Source organism: Anas acuta, chromosome 29 (assembly GCF_963932015.1).
Source record: "Anas acuta chromosome 29, bAnaAcu1.1, whole genome shotgun sequence".
Lineage (NCBI taxonomy): Eukaryota > Metazoa > Chordata > Aves > Anseriformes > Anatidae > Anas > Anas acuta.
In genome coordinates this window covers 2,362,520-2,384,727 of record NC_089007.1, presented here as the reverse complement: position 1 = coordinate 2,384,727, position 22,208 = coordinate 2,362,520, and the positions used below count along the sequence as shown (strand labels likewise).

At 59.9% G+C, this 22,208-nt stretch overlaps 2 protein-coding genes across 6 annotated transcripts; both read left to right on the top strand.

Annotated features, from left to right (window-relative positions):
- Positions 1–57: 57 nt before the first annotated feature.
- Positions 58–7,153, top strand: CBX5 (chromobox 5). 4 transcript variants are annotated; one of them, XM_068663374.1, is made up of 5 exons: positions 58–213; positions 4,886–5,063; positions 5,263–5,443; positions 6,110–6,234; positions 6,435–7,153. In XM_068663374.1, the coding sequence occupies exons 2-5, from the start codon at positions 4,927–4,929 to the stop codon at positions 6,583–6,585; spliced, it is 594 nt and encodes a 197-aa protein (XP_068519475.1). In that variant the 5' UTR covers positions 58–213; positions 4,886–4,926; the 3' UTR covers positions 6,586–7,153. The 4 variants fall into 4 exon arrangements, with proteins under 4 accessions (XP_068519475.1, XP_068519473.1, XP_068519474.1 ...); XM_068663372.1 differs by lacking the exon at positions 58–213 and adding an exon at positions 283–436; XM_068663373.1 differs by lacking the exon at positions 58–213 and adding an exon at positions 284–436 and having other exon boundaries at positions 6,137–6,234.
- Positions 7,154–8,158: 1,005 nt separating this feature from the next.
- SMUG1 (single-strand-selective monofunctional uracil-DNA glycosylase 1) lies at positions 8,159–13,072 on the top strand. 2 transcript variants are annotated; one of them, XR_011090347.1, is made up of 4 exons: positions 8,159–8,309; positions 9,159–9,919; positions 10,602–12,282; positions 12,383–13,072. XR_011090347.1 is itself a non-coding variant. In XM_068663509.1 (3 exons), the coding sequence occupies exons 2-3, from the start codon at positions 9,170–9,172 to the stop codon at positions 11,241–11,243; spliced, it is 1,392 nt and encodes a 463-aa protein (XP_068519610.1). In that variant the 5' UTR covers positions 8,159–8,309; positions 9,159–9,169; the 3' UTR covers positions 11,244–13,072. The 2 variants fall into 2 exon arrangements, 1 of the variants encoding a protein (XP_068519610.1); XM_068663509.1 differs by having other exon boundaries at positions 10,602–13,072.
- The last annotated feature ends 9,136 nt before the right edge of the window (positions 13,073–22,208 follow it).

The window sequence follows — 22,208 nt, the reverse complement described above, 5'->3', positions numbered from 1 at the left end:
GCCTCGCTGCGCTCTGATTGGCTCCCTCCTCGCGCGTCCCGCCCCTCGCCTCCCTCTGATTGGCTATCCCGCGGGGGACGCGCTCCCCATTGGCTGCCGCCGCCGTCGCTCAGCGCTGCCCCGCGGCGGGCCCGGCGCAGCTCGGAGGAGCCGGACGCGCTCTGCTGGGAGCGGCGGCGGCGAGCAGGGGCCGCCCGCCCGGCAGCGCCCAAGGTGCGGCGGGCACTGCGCATGCGCGAGGGTTTACAGGAAGGGAGGGGGGGAGCGGGAGAAAGAGGAGGGGGGAGGGAGGGGAGCGCGCATGCGCGGAGCGAGGCCGGCGGCGCCTGCGCGCTGCGGGCGCTTTTGGCGGGCGGAGCGCGGAGCGGCGGCGGCGGCGCTGAGGGGCGGCGGGAGCGAGGCGGAGGGGCCCGAGCCGGAGCCGCTCCCCGGGCAGGTGGCGGCGGCGGGAGGCGGATGAATGGGGGGCAGGCCGCGGGGGCGGGACCCGCCGCTTGGATTGGCAGCCGCGCGGGCCAATGGCGGTCGAGGAGGGGCGGGAGCGAGGAGCTTTGGGGGATCAGCCAATGGCGTGGCGAGGAGGGCGGGGCGGGGAGGGGAGTGACAGCGCGCTGGGCCAATGGGGTGGAAGGAGGGGCGGGGCTCGCAGCGCTGAGGGGCGTGAGGGGCAGCGAATGAGGGCGGGGCGCTGAGCGGAGTGGCGGCGGCGGCGGCCAATGGGAGGGGGCGGCGGGGCGCTGGGCCCGCCCCCGGGGCTCCCCTCACAGCGGGGCCTCCGCGGCCCCCTCAGGGCCCCCCCCCACGCCCCCCCCCCGGGATTTTTGGGGTTTTTGGGGTAATTTCAGCCCCTTTTGGGGTCTCCGTGAGTCCTTTAGGGGCCGGGGGGGGTTGCTCGGGGGCTTTGTGCCCCTTTGGGGTCCCCCCGAGCCCCCTGGAGGCCGTTGGGGGGGGTCCCCGGGGCCTTGCCCCCGTTTTGGGGTCTCCCCAAGGCCTGGGGGGGGGCTGTGGGGTCGCTGTAGGGTTTGGGGCCTTTTGGGGTCTCCGTGAGCCCGCAGGGGGCTGTGGGGTTTGCGCTGGGGCTTTGCAGCCCAATGGGGGCTCTGTGAGCCCAATGGAGGCTGGGGGGGTCCCTGGGGGGGGGGGGGGGGGGGATTCACCCTTTTGGGGTCTCTTCAAGACTTTTTGGGGCTGGGGGGTTTCCTGTAGGGTTTTTACCTTTTTGGGGTCTTTTTGAGCCCAGTGGGGGCTGTGGGGCTCCCTTTGGGGGTTTTGCACCCCAATGGGGTCTCTGTGAGCCCGGGGGGGGCTGTGGGGTTCGCTATAGGGCTTTGCCCCCCCCCCTTTAGGGTCTCTCCAAACCCATTGGGGGCTGTGGGGTTTCCTTGGGGTGGGGGGGGAGGTTTACACCTTTGGGGTCTCTCCAAGTCCAGTGGGGGCTGTGGGGTTCCCCTGGGGGCTTTGCACCCCCCTGGGGTCTCCCTGAGCCCACAGGAGGTTGTAGGGTTTGCTCTGGGGTTTTGCACCCCAATGGGGTCCCTCTGAGCCCAGTGGGGGCTGTGGGGTTCCTCGGGGGCTTTCCCCCTCTTTGGGGTCCCTCTGAGCCCAGTGGGGGCTGTGGGGTTCCCTGGAGCCTATCCCCCCTCTTTGGGGTCTCTCCAAACCCAGTGGGGGCTGCGGGGTTCACTTTAGGGCTTTACACCCCATTGGGGTCTCCATAAACCCCGATGGAGCCTTTTAGGGTTCCCTTTGATGCCCTGCACCCCTTTAGGGTCTCTCCAATCCCACTTCCATCCCCCCTTATCCCCCCACCCCAAAAACCCCACAGCATGACGGGTGGACACAGCGCAGGGGGGGCTTCATCCCCCCTGGCACCACCGCTCCCCTTACCCCAATGGGGGAGATTTTTTGGGGTGAAGGGAGCCAGCACGACCCCATGGCAGGCGTTCGGCCCTATAGGGCTGGGGGGAGCCCCGAGCGGGGTTTTTATGGCGCTATGGGGCGATAACTCACAGGTTCGCTGCGGTTTGCTGCCCCTGTCATCGCCCATTAGGGTTTTTTGATTCTTTTACAGATCCTAAATCCCAACGAGAGGGGCGCCCGGGGTCGGAACGGGGCGGGTGCCGAGCCGGGGAGCTGGGATGAGGGGAGTTTGGGGCTGTTTTGGGGTTATTTAGCCACCTTCTGGGTTATTTGGGGTTATTAAGGACTGTTTGGGGTTACTTAGCCACATATGGGGCTGTTTTGGGGTTACTTAGCCACGTTTGGGGCTGTTTTGGGGTTGTTCAGGACTGTTTGGGGGTTATTTAGCCACACTCGGGACCATTTTGGGGTTATTTGGCCACGTTCAGGGATATTTTGGGGTTATTCAGGACCGTTTTGGGGTTTCTTAGCCATGTTTGGGACCATTTTGGGGGTTATTTAGCATGTTTGGGGCTGTTTTGGGGCTATTCTGGACTGTTTTGGGGCTATTCTACACTATTTTGGGGCTATTTAGCTACATTTAGGATTGTTTTGGGGTTGTTCAGGACCGTTTGGGGATTATTTGGCTACGTTCAGTGCTATTTTGGGGTTATTCAGGACCGTTTTGGGGTTACTTACCCACGTTCGGGGCTGTTTTGGGGCTACTTAGCCTTGTTTGGGACGATTTGGGGTTATTCCGGACTCTTTTGGGGTTATTTAGCCCTGTTCAGGACTCTTTTGGGGTTATTCGGGACTCTTTTGGGGTTATTCAGCGCCAGTCCCGTTTGTTTTCCAGCTGCACCGAGCCGTGACCCCAGCCTGGGGCACCGGCCACGCGGCAGCCCAAAAAAAAAGGGCAAAAAAAGGCAATTTCCACAGCTCTGCCTGCCCCGATTTTGGGGTGATCCCCCGAGAAGGGGCCGTGGCCGTGGCCGTCTGCCCGCTGCCGCCTCCTTTGGGTTTTTTCCCCGTTCCCATGGCCCCAAAGCCGCCTCCTCGGCCCCATAAATCACAGCGGGGCGGCCGCGGGGGCCAGCGCCGTGGCGCCAGCTCGGGGCCCCCCCCCCAACCTTTCTCCATCCAATTTTTTTTTGGGTTTCCCAAGGATTCTTGGGGCTTTTAAGCAAAACTTCTCGGTCCTAAAAAGGACCCGGCTCCCGTTCTGCCTCGTGGACGTTTTGGGGTTAAAAACCGCCTTTTGGGGAGGGGGCTGCGGCCAGGCACCGCGTCCCTCGGCCACCGGAGCGGGGAAATCGAAACGAATAAAATCCCTTTTCCGCCCCCGGAACGGGAAAAATGGAGAAGCCAGCGCCTCTCTTTTTGCCTCAAACCACCCTTTTTTGCCTCAAAGCGGCCCTTTTTGCCTTAAACCACCTCTTTTTGAACCAAAGCGGCTCTTTTCTTTTGTTCCTCCAGGAGAGGACTCCGACACGCGGCTTTCTGGGAACTTGCCGCCCCTGCGAGGGACGCAGCACCCAAAACTGTCCCGTTTACACCCAAATTCATCCCATTTACACCCAAATCATTTCATTTACACCCAAAACCGTCCCGTTTACACCCAAAACCGCCGCCGCCAGCTCGCCCCGTGGCGGGGGGGGGCGGCGCCGGGGTCGCTTTTCGGCACGGGCAGGAAATTCCTCGGCCACCCCATTCCTGGCTCGGAATTTCCTGGCTCCGAGGGGTTTTTTGTTATTTTTGGGGCTGTTTTCTTTTTTTTTTTAAAAAAAAGAAGCTGGAAAAAAAAAAAAACCAAGGTTAAAAAAATCCCTCTTGGCCCCGTGCCCGGCGTGGGATGCCGGCACGCGGCTTTGCCATAAAACCCCGTTTTTTGCCCCAAGCAGGCACCTGGCCTGTGGCGGGGTTTGAGTTTTGTAGGGTTTTGGCCGTTCCGCAGGGATTTTGCCCCAAAACACCCGGTGTTGGCAGTCCTGGTGTTCGGGAGGGGGCCCCGTGGTTCCCCCCACCCCATTTTTTCCACGTCCCTTTTTCGTTTGTGTTTAAAACTCCCCTAAAAGGTGAAATTCTGCTCTGGTTTTGGGCTTTTATCACCAGGTTGGTGGGAAAGGGGCTTTTTTCTGAGACCGTTTCACGAATCCTCTGAATTTTGGTGTTCCTTTGCTCCCTTGAAGGGTTTTTTGCCCCAAAAACCAGCACCTGGGGCTCTCCTTTGCAGCCACGAAGCACAAACCTCAGTTCCTTCAGCCTCACCTCCTTCCCTCCAGATTTTGGGGTCATTTTTGGGGTCCCCCATACCTCCTGCCCCTTCCAAGATTTATTTCCGAGACCTTTTCACAAATCCTCTTTAAATTTTGGGGTCCCCTTTCCCCTTGAAGAACTTTTAACCCCCAAAAAATAGGATCTGGGGCTCTCCTTTCGCAGCCACAAAGCGCAAACCTCGGCTCCTTCAGTCTCACCTCCTTCCCTCCAGATTTTGGGGTTCCCCCTAACTTGTGCCCCTTCCAAAGTTTATTTCTGAGACCTTTTCACAAACCCTTTCTGAATTTTGGGGTCCCCTTTGCCCCCTTGAAGGGTTTTTAACCCCAAAACCCAGCACCTGGGGCTCTCCTTTCGCATCCACAAAGCGCAAACCTCGCCTCCTTCACCCTCAGTTCTCTCCTCCCAGACTTTGGGGTCATTTTCGGGGTCCCCCATACCTCCTTCCCTTTCCAAAGTTTATTTTTGAGCCCTTTTCACAAATCCTATTTAAATTTTGGGGTCCCCTCTCCCCTTGAAGACCTTTTAACCCCCCAAAACCCAGCACCTGGGGCTTTCTTTTTGCAGCCACAAAGCACAAACCTCAGCTCCTTCACCCTCAGCTGTCTCCTCCCAGATTTTGGGACCTCACCTCCACCCTCACAGATTTCGGGATGGCTTTGGGGCCGTTTTTAGGATTTCCCCCCTAACTCCTTTCCCTTGCACCCCGCAGGATTTGGGTGGCGGCGGTGCGTGGGCGCCGGGTGCTGCGCTATGGGCAAGAAAAGCAAGAGGACAGCAGACAGTTCGTCCTCTGAAGACGAGGAGGAGTATGTGGTGGAGAAGGTGCTGGACCGGCGCGTGGTGAAGGGCCAGGTGGAATATCTGCTCAAGTGGAAAGGCTTCTCCGAGTAAGCAACCCCAAAACCTCCTTTTTTTGCCTTAAAACGGGGCCGAGGGACACCTTTCGGTGCCTTTCGTTCCCTTTCGTTCCCTTTCGTTCCCTTTCGGTGCCTTTTGGTGCTTTTCGCTCCCATTCGTGGCGTGATGGTTTTTTTTTTGTTGTTTTTTTTTTTTTGGGTTTTCTTCTATTTTTTTCATGGGAAACAGGGAACACAACACGTGGGAGCCGGAGAAGAACCTGGACTGCCCGGAGCTGATCTCGGAATTTATGAAAAAATACAAAAAAATGAAGGAAGGAGACGGCGCCCGGCCGCGGGACAAGGCGGAGGGCGGCAAGAGGAAAGGGCTCCCCGCCGCCGATGACATCAAGGCCAAGAAGAAGCGGGAGGTGAGCGGGGCCGGGGGGGTTTTGGGGGGATTTTGGGGGGTTTTGGGGGGTTTGAGAGGGATTTGGGGGGGTTTTGGGGGGTTTTGGGGGGCGCGGTGTCACCGCAGCGGGGACAGGAGGTGTCACTGTGGGTTTGGAGGGGATGTGGGGATGGGGGCACGGGGATGGGACTGGCACCCAGTGTCACCAGGATTTTGGGGGGGGTGACAGTGATTGGGGGAGGGACACGGTGTCACCACGATGGGGACAAGCACCCGGTGTCACAGGATTTTGGGGGGACACCCAGGGTCACCATGATGGGGACAGGAATCTGGTGTCACCAGGATTTTGGGGAGGGACATGGTGATGGGAACAGGGACATGGTGTCACCATGATGGGACAGGCACCCGCTGATGGGGACAGGCACCTGGTGTCACCAGGATTTTGGGGGGGACACCCAGGGTCAGCATTATGGGGACAGGCACCCGGTGATTGGGACAGGAATTGGGGTCACCACAATTTTGGGGGGGACACGGTGATGGGACTGGCACCCGCTGCCCCTACACAGGACCCAGTCCCCCCCCAGTGCCACCAGTGCCACGGGGCTGTCCCCAGCCCCGTCACCTCTGGGTGCTGCACGTCCCCTCCTCCCCGGAGGCCGCCTGCAGCGCCGTGACCCCCAAAAAGCCGCTTTTTCCCCCCCAAACTACGCAGAGCAACGACATCGCCCGGGGCTTCGAGCGAGGGCTGGAACCCGAAAAAATCATCGGGGCCACCGACTCCTGCGGGGACCTCATGTTCCTCATGAAGTGGTGAGGCCACCGCGCGCCCCCCCCGTGCCCCCTCCCGTCACCCGATGTCCCCAAAAAGGGACAACGCTGCCCACCCCGAGGCTCCTTTTGGGGCCGTTTTAGGGGAAAAAGGGGTCGGAGCAACGCGCGCGACCCCCCGAGGGGTTCCAACGGGGCTGCCCGCCCCCTTTTTTAATTTTTTTGTCCCCCCCCCTTTCAAGGAAGGACACGGACGAGGCCGACCTGGTGCTGGCCAAGGAGGCCAACCTAAAATGTCCCCAAATTGTCATCGCCTTCTACGAGGAGCGGCTGACCTGGCACGCGTACCCCGAGGACACGGACAGCAAAGAGCGCGAGGCCGCCAAGAGCTAAAGTCCCGTTCCCCCCCCCCCGGGGCCCCCCCCGCTGTACATAGCCCCCCCCGGGCAGCGTCTCGTGTCCCCCCCAAAAAAAAAACCCTAAATCCCGTCCTTTTCCCTCTTTTTGGGTCCACGGGGTTGGTTCTGGCCCTCCCCAGGGACGCCGCGGGGGGACGGTGCGTTGTGTCACCGTGTCCCCCCCCCCTCTCCCCAAAATGTGTCCCCCCCCCCACTTTTTTCTCCTCGCTGTCACCCCCGGGGGGGGTCCTCACGTCCCCCCCCGTGTCCCCTGTGGGGTGACAAAACCTGGTGGGGGGGGGGGGGGGAAAAGACCCCCATGGTATCGTCCCCCCCCCCCCAAATCCTCGTGTCCCCCCCCCCCCCTCTGGGGCCGGGTTTGGGGAAGGGGGGGGTCACCAAAAAAACCCTCTTTTTGCCGTTTTTTTAACGTCGATGTTTTTAACCCCGGGGTGTCCCCACCCAGGGTGTCCCCCCCCCACCCGGGGTGTCCCCCCCCCCACCTTGTCCCCGTGTCCCCCCCCCCCCCCTTGTATTTGCTTCCAATAAAGGGTCACTTTTCAGGAGCGGGGTGCTTTGTCCTGGGGGGGGGGGAGTGGGGACATTGGGGACACTCCCAGTGTTCCCAGTGCTCCCAGTTTGGCCCAGTTTGCCCATGGCGGTGGGGTCCCGTGCTCTGCACCCCCCCCCAAAGTTTTTTTTTTGGGGGGGGTTTGGGGGAGGGGGGGTTTCTCGGCCGCTCCTTTGCTGCCACCTGGCGGACGCGGAGTGGTGCTGCGCTTTGGGACACGGAGGTGACATTTGGGGGGGGGGGGGAGGTGACACTGGGGGGACAGCTGGACCCCCCCCCGGGTGCCGTCAGGGGGTGGGGGGACAGAGGATGGGGGGGGGACACGAGTGTGAGCCCCCAGGGGTGTGGGGACACAGGGGGGTGCCTGGGGACACTGGCGGGCACCGGGGACAAACACGGTGCTTGGGGACACTTCTGGTGAGAGGGGGGTGGCCCTGGGGACAGGGGGGACCTAGGGATGGTGGTGGCCTTGGGGACATTGGTGGCTTTGGGAATAATGGCCCTGGGGTCGGTGGTGGCCCTGGGGACAGCCAGCGGTGTCCCTGAACATAGCAGTGGCCCTGGGGACAGTTTGGGGACAGGGGTGGCTTTGGGAATAATGGCTCTGGGGACATCAGTGGCCTTGGGGACAGGGGTGGCCCTGGGGACATTGGTGACATGGGGACAGCGGTGGCACCGGAGACATAGCAGTGGCTTTGGGGACCTTGGTGGCCCTGGGGCTAGTGGTGGCCCTGGGGACATCGGTGACTTGGGGACAGCGGTGGCCCCGGACATGGGGGGTGGCCTTGGGGACAGCGGTGGCTTTGGGGACACAGCAGTGGCTCGGGGCCCTTGGTGGCCCTGGGGCTCTTGGTGGCCCTGGGCCCCCTCCCCCGCCAGGGGTCGCCCTTGCGCCGCCGGCGCGCCACCGAGGCCCCGCCCCTTTGTGGGCGGAGCCACTCAAAGCCCCGCCCCCTCCCTCCCCGCGGGGTGCCGCCCCCTCCCCTCCGGATTCTCCCATGGTGCCCCGGGGCCGCGGCAGACAAAGAAGCGGCGCGGACTCCAACTCCCAGCAGGCCCCGCGCGGGGGTCCGCGTCACGGGTCAGGGGGCGGGGCCAGCAGGGCGGGAGGCGGGGCCGGGCTGGAGGGGGCCTCGCGCGGCGCTCAGGTAGGCCCGGGGTGGGCGCTGGGGGGGTCGTGACGTGGCGTGACGTCATTGGGGGCGGTGGGGGGGTGGGGAGGGGGCTTGGGGGCATTTGGGGAGGGGCATTGGGGGCAGGTAGGGGGGTGGGGGGCAGTTAGGGGGGCATTGGGGGCAGATGGGGGGGGATTGGGGGTAGGTGCGGGGGGCTTGAGGGGCACCTGGAGGGGCCTGGGAGGGCTTTGGGGGGGTGTTGGGGGCAGGTAGGGGGGTGGGGGGGCAGCCAGAGGGGCATGGGGGGCATTAGGGGCAGTTAGGGGGGCGTGGGGGGCTTTGGGGGCAGTTGGGAGGCTTTGGGGGCAGTTAGGGGGGGGCATGGGGGGCAGTTAGGGGGGCGTGGGGGGCAGGGAGTGAGAAGGGCCTGGGGGGGTGTTTGAGGGGGCATTGGGGGCAGGTAGGGGGGTGGAGGGGCAGTTAGAGGGGCAGGGGGGCAGCAGGGGGGTATTGGGGGTAGTTCGAGGGCATTGGGCACTTGGAGGGCTGGGGGGGGGGCAGTTGTTGGGGGGGGCACTGGGCACCCCCTCCTGTGAGGGGCAGGGCTCTGGGGCAGTGTCACTGCCCCCCCCCCCCGTACCCATTTAACGCCCAGGGGGGAGCCACAGGAGGCCCCGTACCCCCCCCATAGCCCCCTGCACCCCCCTATAACCCCCCCATAACCCTTTATATACCCCTACAACCCCCCCATACCCCCTTCATAACCTCCTGTACCCCCCCCATACGCTCCACCAACCCCCCCAATACCCCCCCTAATACCCCCCCCACGACCACCCCACTCCCCCAGCCCCATAACTGCCCCCCCCCTTGCTCTGTCCCCAGGCGATGGCAGCATGGAGGTGACCCCGGGCAGCGCTGCGGGGCTGGCACCGGGGACAACAACGGCGAGAGCAGCACCAGAAGTGACAGCAGTGCCACCAGTGTCACCAGTGACAGCAGCGCCACCAGTACTAGCAGTGGCAGGAGTGACAGCAGTGCCACCAGTGACAGCAGCGCCAGCAGTGAGAGCAGTACCAGCAGTGACAGAAGTGACAGCAGTACCACCAGTGCCACCAGTGACAGCAGCACCACAGGTGACAGCAGTGCCACCAGTGACAGCAGTGTCAGAAGCGCCAGCAGCGCTAGTAGCACCACCAGTGGCAGAATTGACACCAGTGCCACCAGTGCCACCAGTGCCAGCAGTGGCAGGAGTGAGAGCAGTGCCACCAGTGCTAGCAGCAGGAGCAGTGCCAGCAGTGCCACCAGTGCTAGCAACACCAGAATTGACAGCAGTGCCACCAGTGCCAGCAGTGACAGCAGCGCCACCAGTGACAGTGGTGCCACCAGTGCCACCAGTGCCACCAGTACCGGAGGCTGAGGACCTGGCCGGCCGCTTCCTGCAGCTGGAGCGTGAGCAGAGCGCGCTGCTGGAGGCGCTGCTGGAGGCGCTGCCGCCGTTCGGGGGGGCGGTGAGCCACGTGTACCGCCCGCTGCGCTACGCCTGCCGGCCCCACCGCCACTTCGTGCGCCGCTACTGCCGCGGCCCCAAGCGCGTCCTCTTCCTCGGCATCAACCCCGGCCCCTTCGGCATGGCCCAGAACGGGGTGCGGATGGGGGAAACTGAGGCACCGGGGGGGGTGGCGGGGTTGGGAGGGGGCTGGGAGGGGGAAACTGAGGCACGCGGGGGGCTTGGGGTGTTTGTGGGGTGGGTAGGGGGTGATTTGTGGGGCCACAGGGCAGGGAAACTGAGGCACGAGTGGGACCTGGGGTGCTCGTGGGGTTGGTAGGGGGTGATTTATGGTGTCCCCATAGGGGCAGAGGGGAGGGAAACTGAGGCACGGAGGGGGGTGGTGGGGTTGGGATGGGGCTGGGAGCACGCTGAGTGGGGTGGGAGGGGGAAACTGAGGCACGCGGGGGGCTTGGGGTGCTCGTGGGGTGGGTAGGGGGTAGTTTGTGGTGATTTAGGGCAGGGAAACTGAGGCACAGGGGAGGCTCTGGGGTGTCTGTGGCCCTAGGGTGACACATATGGATCCTATATGGCCCCATGGAGCCTAAGGGGAGGGAAACTGAGGCACGGGTGGGACTTGGGGTACTTATGGGGTGTATGGGGTCTGCTTTATGGCATCCCCATGGAGCCAGAGGGCAGGGAAACGGAGGCATCGAGCACCCCGGGGTGCTTTGGGGCAGCACCCTCCGCCCTTCACCTCCCCAAAAACCCCCCATAGGGCAGCACCCAGAGCCCGCACGACCCCAAACCCTATAATATTTTTTTCCCTCCCTTTTTAGGTCCCTTTCGGCGAAACCCGACACGTCCGCGAGTGGCTGAGGGTCCGCGGCCGGGTGGAGAAACCCCAAAACGAGCACCCCAAACGCCCGGTGCTGGGTTGGGAATGCCGGCGAAGCGAGGTGAGCGGCGCCCGTTTTTGGGGTCTCATCCGTTCCCTTTGCCCGGACCCTCGGGGTTTTTTCCGTCACTGCTTCGTCCACAACCACTGCCCCCTCCTCTTCCTCGCCCCCAGCGGCCGTAACCTGGCCCCCGCCGAGCTACCCCAAAACCAACGCGCCCCCCTCCTGGCCCTATGCGACCGAGCCCTGGTGCGGGTCGTGGAGCTTCTTGGGGTCGGGCTGGTTATTGGGGTGGGGGGCTACGCCCAGCAACGAGCCCGTAAGGCTTTAGGGGCCGCCGGGCTGCCCGTTAGGGTGGGGAGCATCCCCCACCCCTCACCCCGCAGCACCCGGGCCAACAGGGGTTGGGAGGAGGAGGCCAAAGCGAAATTGGGGGAATTGGGGGTGCTGGAGCTGATCCAGGGGGGGGATTTGGGGGATTTTGGGGATGAGGAGGGGGATTTAGAGGGTTCGGAGGGGGAGGAGGGGGATTTGGGGGCGGGTGGGGGTGGGGAGGGGGTGGGGGAGGTGGGGAGGGGGTAAAGAGGGGGTGGGAGTTGGGTTTTGGGGTTTAGGGGTTTGGGGTTTAGGAGGGATTTAGGGGTGCTTAGGAGGAGGGGGATTTAATAGGTTTTCCTATTTAGATGGGGTTTGGGGTATCTGTAGGAGGAAATGGATCCGTGCCTCAGTTTCCCCATTTATATGGGATTTTGGGGTATCCTTTGCAGGAAATGGATCCGTGCCTCAGTTTCCCCATTTAGGTGGGTTTTGGGGTTTCCTTAGGATCCGTGCCCCAGTTTCCCCGCTGGCAGCAGCTGTAGGGTCCCAGTTTGCAGGGCTGGGGCACGGCCCCATTCCCACCCCCCACCCCGTGCCTCAGTTTCCCCTTGCTGTGGGGCTGACCCCGATGATCCCAGTCCTCCCAGTTTAACCAGTATGACACTAAACAGGGCTGGGATTTTGCTGGGGCCCCCATTCCCAGTGCCCCCCCACCCCGTACCTCAATTTCCCCTACAGGGGGGGCCCAGCGCTTGATCCCCTCCCCACTTTGGGGCTGTTCACCCCGTTTTTTAGCTAAAACCCCCCATTTTGGGTGCACTTTTTTATTAGGGGATTGCTGGACGGTTCTCGGGGGAAACTGAGGCACGGATCGATCCCATAGGGGGCTGGGGGGGGGGACGAGAGCATTGAGGGGTTCTTGGGGTCCCCGCACCCCCTCTGTGCCCCCCCCGTGCCTCAGTTTCCCCTTCCCCCAATAAACGCCGTGTCCCGCAGCGTCCGTGTCGTTTTTGGGGTGACCCCGGCTGTGGGGTCTGGGGGGGGCCTCCTCCCCCCCCAAAGGGTTATTGGGGACAGGGGGATAGGGGGGACATTGGGGACACCGGGATTTGGGGGACAGCAGTCAATTGCCCCAAGCAGGTTTTAGGGACATTGAGGCAGGTTTTGGGGCTGTTCAGTTTTGGGGCCATTCAGGCAGATTTTGGGGCAGTTCAGGTGTTTTTTGGGGCTGTTGAGGCAGGTTTTGGGGACATGAAGGCAGATTTTGGGACAGTTTAGGGTGTTTTTGGGGCCGTTCAGGCAGGTTTTGGGGCTGTACAGGTTTTGGGAAGTTCGGGGTTTTTCTGGGGCCTTTCTGGCAGGTTTTGGGGCCTTTCTGGCAGGTTTTGGGGCCGTTCAGGCAGGTTTTGGCCCCATTGAGGCAGGTTTTGGGGCTGTTCAGGCAGGTTTTGGGGCCGTTTCGGAAGGCTTAGGCCCCATTCAAGCAGGTTTTGGGGCCGTTCAGGTTTTGGGGCCATTCAGGCTGTTTCTGGGGCCGTTCAGCCGCTTTGCTTTTTCCATTTTCCTTCCCGGCCCCGCAGTGTCTGGGCACGAAGCGGCCGGTCCCTGACGAGTTCTGGGGCGTAATTAATTCAGAACTTAATGAGTCAGCGGCCTGACGGGAACGGGGTCAGCCACTGCCCGCTGAACGGCCACCCCGAGCCGGGGGGGTATGGGGGATTTGGGGGGGAAATAGGGGATTGGGGGGGTATGGGGGATTTGGGGGGGATATGGGGGATTTGGGGGATTTGGGGGATTTGGGGGATTTGGGGGGATGTGGGGGTTTGGGGGGTTATGGGGATTTGGGATATGGGGGATTAGAAGGGGATATGGGGGACTGGGGGGTATGGGGAATGGGGGGAGCCCCCCACTTTCTGCAATTCTGCCTTTTTCACTTTTTTTTTTCCCCCCGATTTTGGGGTCTGGGAAGGCCCCAGAGGCACCCCATGGCCGGGACTACATCCCCCATGGTGCACCGGGGCGGGCTCCTACGTCACCGCCGAGGGGCAGCATGGGAAATGTAGTCCGGGGGGGGGGCTCACCCAGCACGTGGGCAGGGAGGCGGCCCCCCAAAATCCCCCCAATGCCCCCAAACCCCACAAAAAGCCCCCAAATCCCCCATCCCCTCCCCGATCCCCCAAATCCTCCCCCAACCTCCCCTCAATGCCCCCAAATCCCCCCAAATCTCCCCAACTCACCCCAAAATCCCCCCAACCCCCCAAATCCTTCCCCCAAACTCCCCCAATGCCCCTAAACCCCCCCAAATCCCCCCAATAGCCCCAAAACTTCCCCAGTTCCCCCCCAAATCCCTCCAATTCCTCCCCTACTCACCCCCCAATCCCCCCAAATCCTCCCCCAAAACCCCACCCAATGCCCTTGACCTCCCCAAAATCTCTCCAAATACCCCTGATGCCCCCAAATTCCCCCCAACCCCCCCCCCAAAACTCCCCAAATCCTCCCCCTAAACCTCCCCACCCCCAAAAAATCCCCCTCTACTCACCCCAAATCCTCCCCCAAACCCCCCTCAATGCCCCCCAAACCCCCACAAATCTTCCCCAACCTCCCCAAATCCCCCAACCCCCCCCAAGCCCTCCCAATTCCCCCAAATCCCCCAAACCCCCTCCAATCCCCCCAACCCACCCCAAAACCCCCCAAATCCCCCCTAAAACCCCCTCAAACTCCCCCCAAACCCCCCAAATCTCCCCTAAACCCCCTCCAAATCCCCCCACCCCACCCCAAAACCCTACCCCAAACCCCCCCCAGCCCCCCGTTCCCCGCAGCATATGGCCGAAAGCTGTGCGGGGGAATTCCTGGAGCCCCAGGAATCCCTGATTTACGCCCCCCCTGACAGCTTTATGGGGCGGCCGCCGCCAGCCCCGCACCACCGCCGCTGTAGGGCGGCCGCTGCCGCCGGCGGCCAGAGCTCCGAGGGCCCTAAATCACGGCGCCACTTCGGCCCTAAAAGTAAATCCCGATGAATAATTTTTACGGGGAACGCCGCCCATATATCATCACCCCCCCCCTTATTTTAGGGTCGGTGTTGGGTCTGACTGCCTCACGTTCCCTAAAATGGGTGCTGGGGTCCTCGGAGCGTTTTTGGGATCGGGGTTTGGTGGTTTTCCTTGGGGTTTGGTGAGGGTTGGGTTGTAGTGTGGGGTTGGCTGTTGTGGGATGCGGTGTTCCCGAATAAACCACGGGGGGAGTTTTGGGGTGGGGAGGCCCCAGGGGTGCTGCGGGGTCCCCTGGGGTCTGTGGGGTGGGGAGAGGGAGGAGGGGTGGGGGTGGGATGGATACGGGATGGGTATGGGATGGAGAGATGAAGATGGGATGGGTATGGGATGAGTAGGGGATGAATATGGGATGGAAAAATGAATATGGGATGGTTATGGGATGGATATGGGATGGAGAGATGGGTATAGGATAAATATGGGATGGAGAGATGGATATGGGATGGATATGGGACGGAGAGATGGGTTTAGGATAAATATGGGATGTGTATGGGATGGAGAGATGAAGATGGGATGGGTATGGGATGAGTAGGGGATGGATATGGGATGGAAAAATTAATATGGAATGGGTATGGGATGGAGAGATGGGTATAGGATAAATATGGGATGTGTATGGGATAGAGAAATGGATATGGGATGGATATGGGATGGATATGGGATGGCTGTGGGATGGATATGGATGGCTGTGGGATATCCCTCATCCCAGCACCCTGCATCCCTCCTGCCCTCATCCCTTATCCTTTATCCTCGCATCCCTCGTCCCTAATCCCTGCACCCCTCATCCCGTTATCCCTTTATGTCCCCACATCCCTTATCCCTGCAGCCCTGCGTCCTTCATCCCAATCCCTACATCCCAATATCCCTCATCCCAATATCCCTCATCCGTACATCCCAATCCCTATATCCTACATTCCTATATCCTTCATCCCTCATCCCTGCATCCCTCATCCCAATCCCTACACCCCTATATCCCAGTCCCTACATCCTTTATCCCTACATCCCTCATCCCAGTCCCTATATCCCTATATCCCAGTCCCTATATCCCAATCCCTACATCCCTCATCCCAATCCCCCCATCCCAGTCCCCCCACCCCTCATCCCTCCAATTTGGGATCCTGCATTGCTCCCTCCCCCCATCCTTCCCTCCCCTGCTCCTCCCACCGGCCCCTACTGGGCCGTACTGGGCCGTACTGGGCCGTACTGGTGCGGCCGCGCGGAGCGGGCCCGGGGCCGGCTCTGCGGGGAGAAGCCGCTAGAGAGTGTCAGAGAGCTGTCCCTAAAGGGGCCGCCGAAATCCCAAAGGGATGCGGGACCGGGGCGGTGCTGCGGGGTGGGGATGGGGTGGGGATGGGGCAGGGTTTGGGATGGGGCAGGATGGGGATGCTGCGGGGTGTGGGGTGCTGTGGGGTTTGGGATGGTGCAGGGTTTGGGGATGCTGTGGGGTTGGGGATGTTTCGGGGTTTGGGGTGCTGTGGGGTTTGGGGTGGTGCAGGATGGGGTTGGTGTGGGGTTTGGGATGGTGTGGGGTTTGGGATGGTGCAGGATGGGAATGGTGCAGGGTTTGGGATGCTGTGGGATTTTGGGTGTTTCAGGATTGGGGATGCTGTGGGATGGGGAGGTTTCAGGGTTTGGGATGCTGTGGGGTTGGGGATGCTGAAAGATGGGGATAAAATGGGATGGGGATGCTGCGGGGTTGGGGAAGCTGAGGAGTTTGGGATGCTGTGGGATGGAGATGCTGTGGGGTTTGGGATGCTGTGGGGTTTGGGATGTTTTGGGATTTGGGATGCTGCAGGATGGAGATGCTGCAGGGTTTGTGATGCTGTGAGTTTTGGGATGCTGTGGGGTTTGGGGTGTTTCAGGGTTTGGGATGCTGTAGGGTTGGCGATGTCCCAAACTCTGGGATGCCCCAAATGCGGGGAGGGCACAACTTTGGGGTCGAGCTGTGGGGCGGCAGCTCCAGCACCGCTCCCCCGGGGGCTGGATGGCCCCGCGCCCCTCTCGAGCCACATTTTGGGGAGAAAAGCGCCGAAATGCATCATTTTGCGTGCAGCACTACAGGGTGGACAGGGGGGGAACCCTGGGGGCTGGGTACCCCAACGGGACCTTTTGGGGTTTTCTATGGGGCCAAAATAGGATCAGCTTCATCTGGAGCCATTTCTGGGGATAAAACGGGACAATTTGGGGCATTTTGGGACCCCCCAGACCCCAAATTTACAGAACGGTGCCCGGACACCACCCAAACCCCCCCACGGATGGGACACGCCCGGTGCCGCGCCCCCTCCCCAAATTTTGGGCTCCCTCTCTGCGTTTTGCCTCCGTTAATTAGATAATTAATCTTAATTGGGTCTTTTTATTTTTTTATTGCTCGCTGCCCCCCCCCCCCCCAGTTTTTTTTCCCCGTGCCGTTTCCGCGCCTTCGGTGCCTGCGTCCCAGCTGCCGGGCGATATTTTCCTAATAGAGTGTTTAAAAAGGAAAATAAAAATAATAAAATAAAATAGAAAATATAAAAAAAAAGCCAACAACAACCAAAAAAAAACCCTCTTCGAAAAAATAATTTCGCTTCTGTTACCGCCTAAAATAAAGCTGGAGCCGGCTCGTAAAAAAAAAAAAAAAAAAAAAAGAAAATCGCACAATCCGAGAGACAATAAAAATGTCATCTTTTACAATAAAAAACATCTCTTTTTATTATTTTTTTTTTCATTTTTTTTCCCTTTTCTGCTTTGCATGAGATTTTTTTTTTTTTGTTCCCCGGTTCCTGGCGGGTCAGGGAGGAAAAGGGGGAAAAGGGGAGAGGAAGAACAGAAAAAGGGCAGGAAAAGGAAGGAAAAAAAAACCTTTTTACCCCTAAAACCCCTTTTTAAGGGTTTTTACTTCCTGGTGGCACCCCAGCCAGGTTCCTGCTGTTCCCAGGAGCGGGGTCGTGGCCCTCAGCACCCCAAAGGGGCGACCCCAAAGTGCTGGGGGTGCACGGGGCAGGGTGGGACCCGCCGGGGTCCCCGTGGGCTGCGCGTGTCCCTGGGATGGGGATGGGGGGGATTTGGGGGCTGGAGGAGGGGATTTGGGGCTGGAGGAGGGGATTTGGGGCTGGAGAGGGGGATTTGGGGCTGGAGAGGGGGATTTGGGGCTGGAGGAGGGGATTTGGGGTTGGAGGAAGGGATTTGGGGCTGGAGGAAGGGATTTGGGGCTGGAGAAGGGGATTTTGGGCTGGAGGAAGGGATTTGGGGCTGGAGGAGGGGATTTGGGGTTGGAGGAGGGGATTTGGGGTTGGAGAGGGGGATTTGGGGCTGGAGGAGGGGATTTGGGGTTGGAGAAGGGGATTTGGGGCTGGAGGAGGGGATTTGGGGCTGGAGAGGGGGATATGGGGCTGGAGAAGGAGATATGGGGTTGGAGGAGGGGATTTGGGGCTGAAGAACTTAAATAGGGTCTGGAGGAGGAGATTTGGGGCTGGAGAATGAGATATGGGGCTGAAAAGGGGGATTTGAGGCTTGAGAAGGGATTTTGGGGCTAGAGAAAGATATCTGGGGCTTGAGAAGGGGGTTTGGGGCTGAAGAAGGGATTTGGGGGCCAGAGAAGAGAATTTGGGGCTGGAGAAGAGGATTAGGGTCTGGAGAACAGGACTAGGGGCTGGAGACATGGGTTTTGGGGTGAAGAAGAGGATTTGGGGCTGGAAAAGGGGATTGGGGGTTGGAGGAAGGGGCTTGAGGCTGGGTTTGGGAGCAGCAGGAGGGCAGCGGGGTCTGAAGGGGGGAAATTTGGGGCTAGGGAAGGGGATTGGGGTCTGGAAACGCAGAACTGGGGTGGGAGGAGGGATTTGGGGCCGGACCTGGGGCCAGAAGCACCCCAAAACCCCACTTTTCTCCCAAAATTCAACCCGGACCCGACGTGGGAGCCTCTCCCCACCCCGTGTGGGGCCGACCCCATAGCCGGCAGCAGCGGGGCCCCGGGGTTTTTTGTCGCCTTTTTGGGAAAGATGCGACGTCGGCACCTGTTTTTTGTGTGTTTTTTTTTTTTCTGGTTAAAAGACAAATAATCGGGTGCAGGTGTTTGCATTTCTGCATGGTCCGGGAAAAAAAAAAAAGGAAAAAAAAAAGAAAAAAAAAAGGGCTGCCGTGATTTATAGGAGAAATCCTCGGCCATAAATCTCCCCCGCGCCGCGTATTTGTAAATGAGGCCGGGAGAGGGATTTTTGTCTTCGTTTTCCCCTTTTTCTCCTTTTTTTTTTACTTTTTTTTGCGTCCTCTTTTCCTCCATCCCGCACCAGGCAGCGTGGGGAAACCAAGACGTGGGGATGGACCCGGCCCCCGTCCCCCATCCCATAAAACAACAGGCGATCCCATTGCAGGATCCAGCCCCAGCACTGGTCCGGACTGGGAGGACTGGGAGCAATGGGATGGAGCGGTTGGCATCCCCCCAAAAAAAAAAACCCATTGCCATGGGGTCGGAGCCAAGCCAAGGGTGGACGTGGCTCCCACCCCAAAAAAAAATCGGCACCCCAAAAAAAAATCGGCACCCCAAAAGGGCTTCGTTTCCCCAAGGTTTCTTCTTCCCACCGAAATAACACAAAAATGGGAAATCCACCCCAAAATCAGCTGGGGAGGTCTGGGACAAAAGGGATCCCACGGAGCGCCTCGACCCCATTTCTATTTGGGATGCTGAGTTCCCTTTTTTGGGGTCCGGGGTGGGAACAGGGCGATTTTAAGGATTTTGCCCCATTTTGGGCTGAGGTTGGGTTGCGTTCTCTTGGGAATTGGGGGGGGGGGGACCCAAAATCCCAAATGGGATCCCCTGGGGGCTGGATCCCAAAGGGTTTGGGGTGGGGGGGAAAAAGGAGTGGGGCCGGGGGGGGCGAGGGGGAGGCAGCTGGAGGGAGACAAAGAGGCGGCGGCGGAGAAACAAAGCCGGGGAGCGAGGGACGGAGGCAGAGACAAAGAAAAATGAGGTGGCAGAGGGCGAGGAGGGAGAGGAGGAAGGAGCCGAGCGGAACCACCCTCAGCACCGCCACGCTCCGGGCCAAAATCCTCCAGAAACGGGAAAAAACAAAAAAAAACACAAAAAAAAAAAAAAAAAAAAAAAAAAAAATGGGATCTTCAAAACCCCCGAGGGGCCGCCGAGCCCCTATCCTATTTTATTTATCCTATCTCCATCCTATTTTTCCCCCCCCTCACCCTTTTTTTCTTTTTTTTTCTTTTTTTTCTTTTTTTTCTTTTTTTTTTTCTTTTTTTTTTTCTTGTTCTTTTTCTTTTTTTTCTTTTTTTTATATTTTCTCTTTTTTTTCTTTTTTTCTTTTTTTATTCTTTTTTTTCTTTTTCTTTTTCTTTTTCCTTTTCTTTTTCTTTTTTTCTTCTTTCTTTTTTTCCTTTTTTTCTTTTTTTTTCTTTTTTTTTCTTTTTTTCCTTTTTTCCTTTTTTTTCTTTTTTTCCTTTTTTCCTTTTTCTTTTTTTTTCCTTTTTTCCCCTTTTTTTTTTTTTTTTATATCGGAATAATTAAGTCATCTGGATTCCTCCGATTTCCCATTTCCCGTGATAAATTGTCATTCCAGGAGTGAGCCAGTTGGCAGATCTTTTCCCTCCGAGTTCTAATTTGTCAAACTGCCACCGGATTCATGTTTTATGCTAATGCGGGCAGACTTATTGACTCGGGGTGAGTCAATGACCGGTCATGCCTGGCCTCGGGCAAGACGGAGGTGAAAAGGGCAGGGGTGAAAGGAAGAGTGGGCCCGCACTGATTTGCTCCAAAACCGCCCCAATTTGACGCCGGGGGATGCGCCTTTGGGGTTTCCCCCCCCCCCCCACCCCGTCTCCTCCTCCCAGCATCCCGGCCCTACAAGGGGAAGGGACGCGCTGAGATTTGGGAGGGAATGCGCTTTTTAAATATTTTTATTTAATTATTTATTTATTTTTCTATTTATTTTTCTATTTATTTATTTATCTATTTATTTATCTATCTATTTATTTATTTATTTATCAATCCATTTATTTATTTATTTATCTATTTATCTATTTATTTATCTATCTATCTATCTATCTATCTATCTATCTATCTATTTATTTATTTAATTTATCTATTTATTTATTTACTTATTTATTTCTTTTTTCTCTCCAGCGGTTCAGCCCCAAAACAGCCGCGTTTGGCCCCAAAAGCTGGCCTCTCCCAGCGCTCCCGCAAACATCCTTTTTTTTTTTTCCCTCTCATGGGCATTTTTATTTAGTTTTTGCCCTGTTTTGGAGTATTTCCCACCCCACATCCCTATGGGCATCCCCCTTACACCAGGGGACCCCAGGAACAGCCTTGGGGGGGGGTTGGGGCCCCCCTGTTCCCCCCCAGATCATGGGGAAGGGGTTGGGGTCCCTCTGGGGGCACTGCTGGGAAAGGGGCTCCCCCATAGGGAACCCCAAAATAGGGAGTGGAAGGGACATATAGACCACCCTATATAGGTCTATATAGGGCTGCGTCCCCTATAGGGCTGTCCCCTGTGCAGCTAGGGGACCCCACAGCATCTATAGGATCCTAACTGCGGTGCGGGGGGCACGGACCCCTCTATGGGCACCCCATACACCTGCCCTATAGGTGCCTAGGGCCCTATACGTGCCAGCCCCTATATTCACAGCCATATATAGGGTATATAGGGTGTTCACAGCCACGTATAGGGTCGGGACCAAACACGACCCCATATAGCCAGCTCTGCCCCCCTCACCGGAGGCATCCCACTAAATACAGGCCTATACGTGCCCCCCCCTCGTGTGTCACACCAACGGGACCTATATCTATAGGTACGGGGCCATCCGCAGCCACCCCCACCCTATAGGGGTGTGTAGGGGCAGCAGGGCCCTATAGGTGCCCCACAGCCTGCCCCATATATACGGCCCCTGTACGTGTCTATAGGCACTGGCTGGGGGGGGGGGGGGTGAAGCCTGGAATGGGGGGGCTCAGCTTGGTCTGGGGGGGCTCAGACAGGTCCTGGGGGGCTCAGCCCCATCCTAGGAAACTTTTCCCAAATCCTGGGGGGGCTCATCCCCATCCCAGGGGGGGGGTCACCAAATCCTTGGGTGCTCAGCCTGGTCCTGGGGGGGCTCAGCTCCTTCCTGGGGGGCTTTTACCAAAACCTGGGGGGCTTGGCCAGGTCCGGGGGGGGCTCATCCAGATCCTGGGGGTCTCAGCCCCATTCCAGGGGGGGGGGTCACCAAATGCTGGGGTGCTCAGCCTGGTCCTGGGGGGCTCAGCTCCTTCCTGGGGGGGCTTTTCCCAAATCCTGGGGGGCTCGGCCAGGTCCTGGGGGGCTCAGCTCCTTCCTGGGGGGGCTTTTCCCAAATCCTGGGGGCTCGGCCAGGTCCTGGGGGCTCAGCCCCATCTCAGGAAACTTTTCCCAAACCCTGGGGGGGCTCATCCCCATCTCAAGGGGGGGGTCACCAAATCCTTGGGTGCTCAGCCTGGTCCTGGGGGGGCTCAGCTCCTTCCTGGGGGGGCTTTTCCCAAATTCTGGGGGGCTCGGCCAGGTCCTGGGGGGGGCTCAGCCTCAGCCCGGGTGGGGGGGGGGGTTACCAAATCCTGGGGGGCTCAGCCAGGTCCTGGGGGGGCTCAGTCCATCCCGGGGGGGGGGGGTGTTACCAAACCCTGGGGCTCTCAGCCCAGTCTGGGGGGGCTCTGCCCGGTCTGGGGGGGCTCTGCCTGGTCCATGGGGGGGGGCTCAGCCCCCTCCTGGGGGGGGGGGGCAGCTCTCACCTCTCTGCAGCCGCTCCTCCAAACTTCGCACGCGGGCTCCGTTAGGGTGGTCCTGGGGGGGCTCCGTCGGGGGGTCCTGGGGGGCTCCATCGTGGGGGGGGGGGCCCGGGGGGCTCCATCGGGGGTCTCAGGGGCTCCGTCGAGGGGTCCCAGGGCTCCATCGGGGGGTCCCGGGGGCTCTGTCCGGGGGGTCCCGGGGGCTCCGTCGGAGGGTCCCGGGGGGGGGGCTCCGTGGGGGGGGGACCTCGGGGTCCCGCTCGGGGGTCCCGGGGGGTTCCGGGGGGTCCGGGGCCGATCTCCCGCGCGGGGCTCCGAGCACGGGGCCGGGGCGGAGGTTGGGGGGGGGGGCGGGAGGGGGAGAAAGAAGGGAACTGGGGGTTGGGGGGGGGGGGGGGGGCGGGCAAAAAAAGGCAGAAAAGGCCAAAAAAAAAAAAAAATCTGAAATCGGATCCAGGGGTGGTC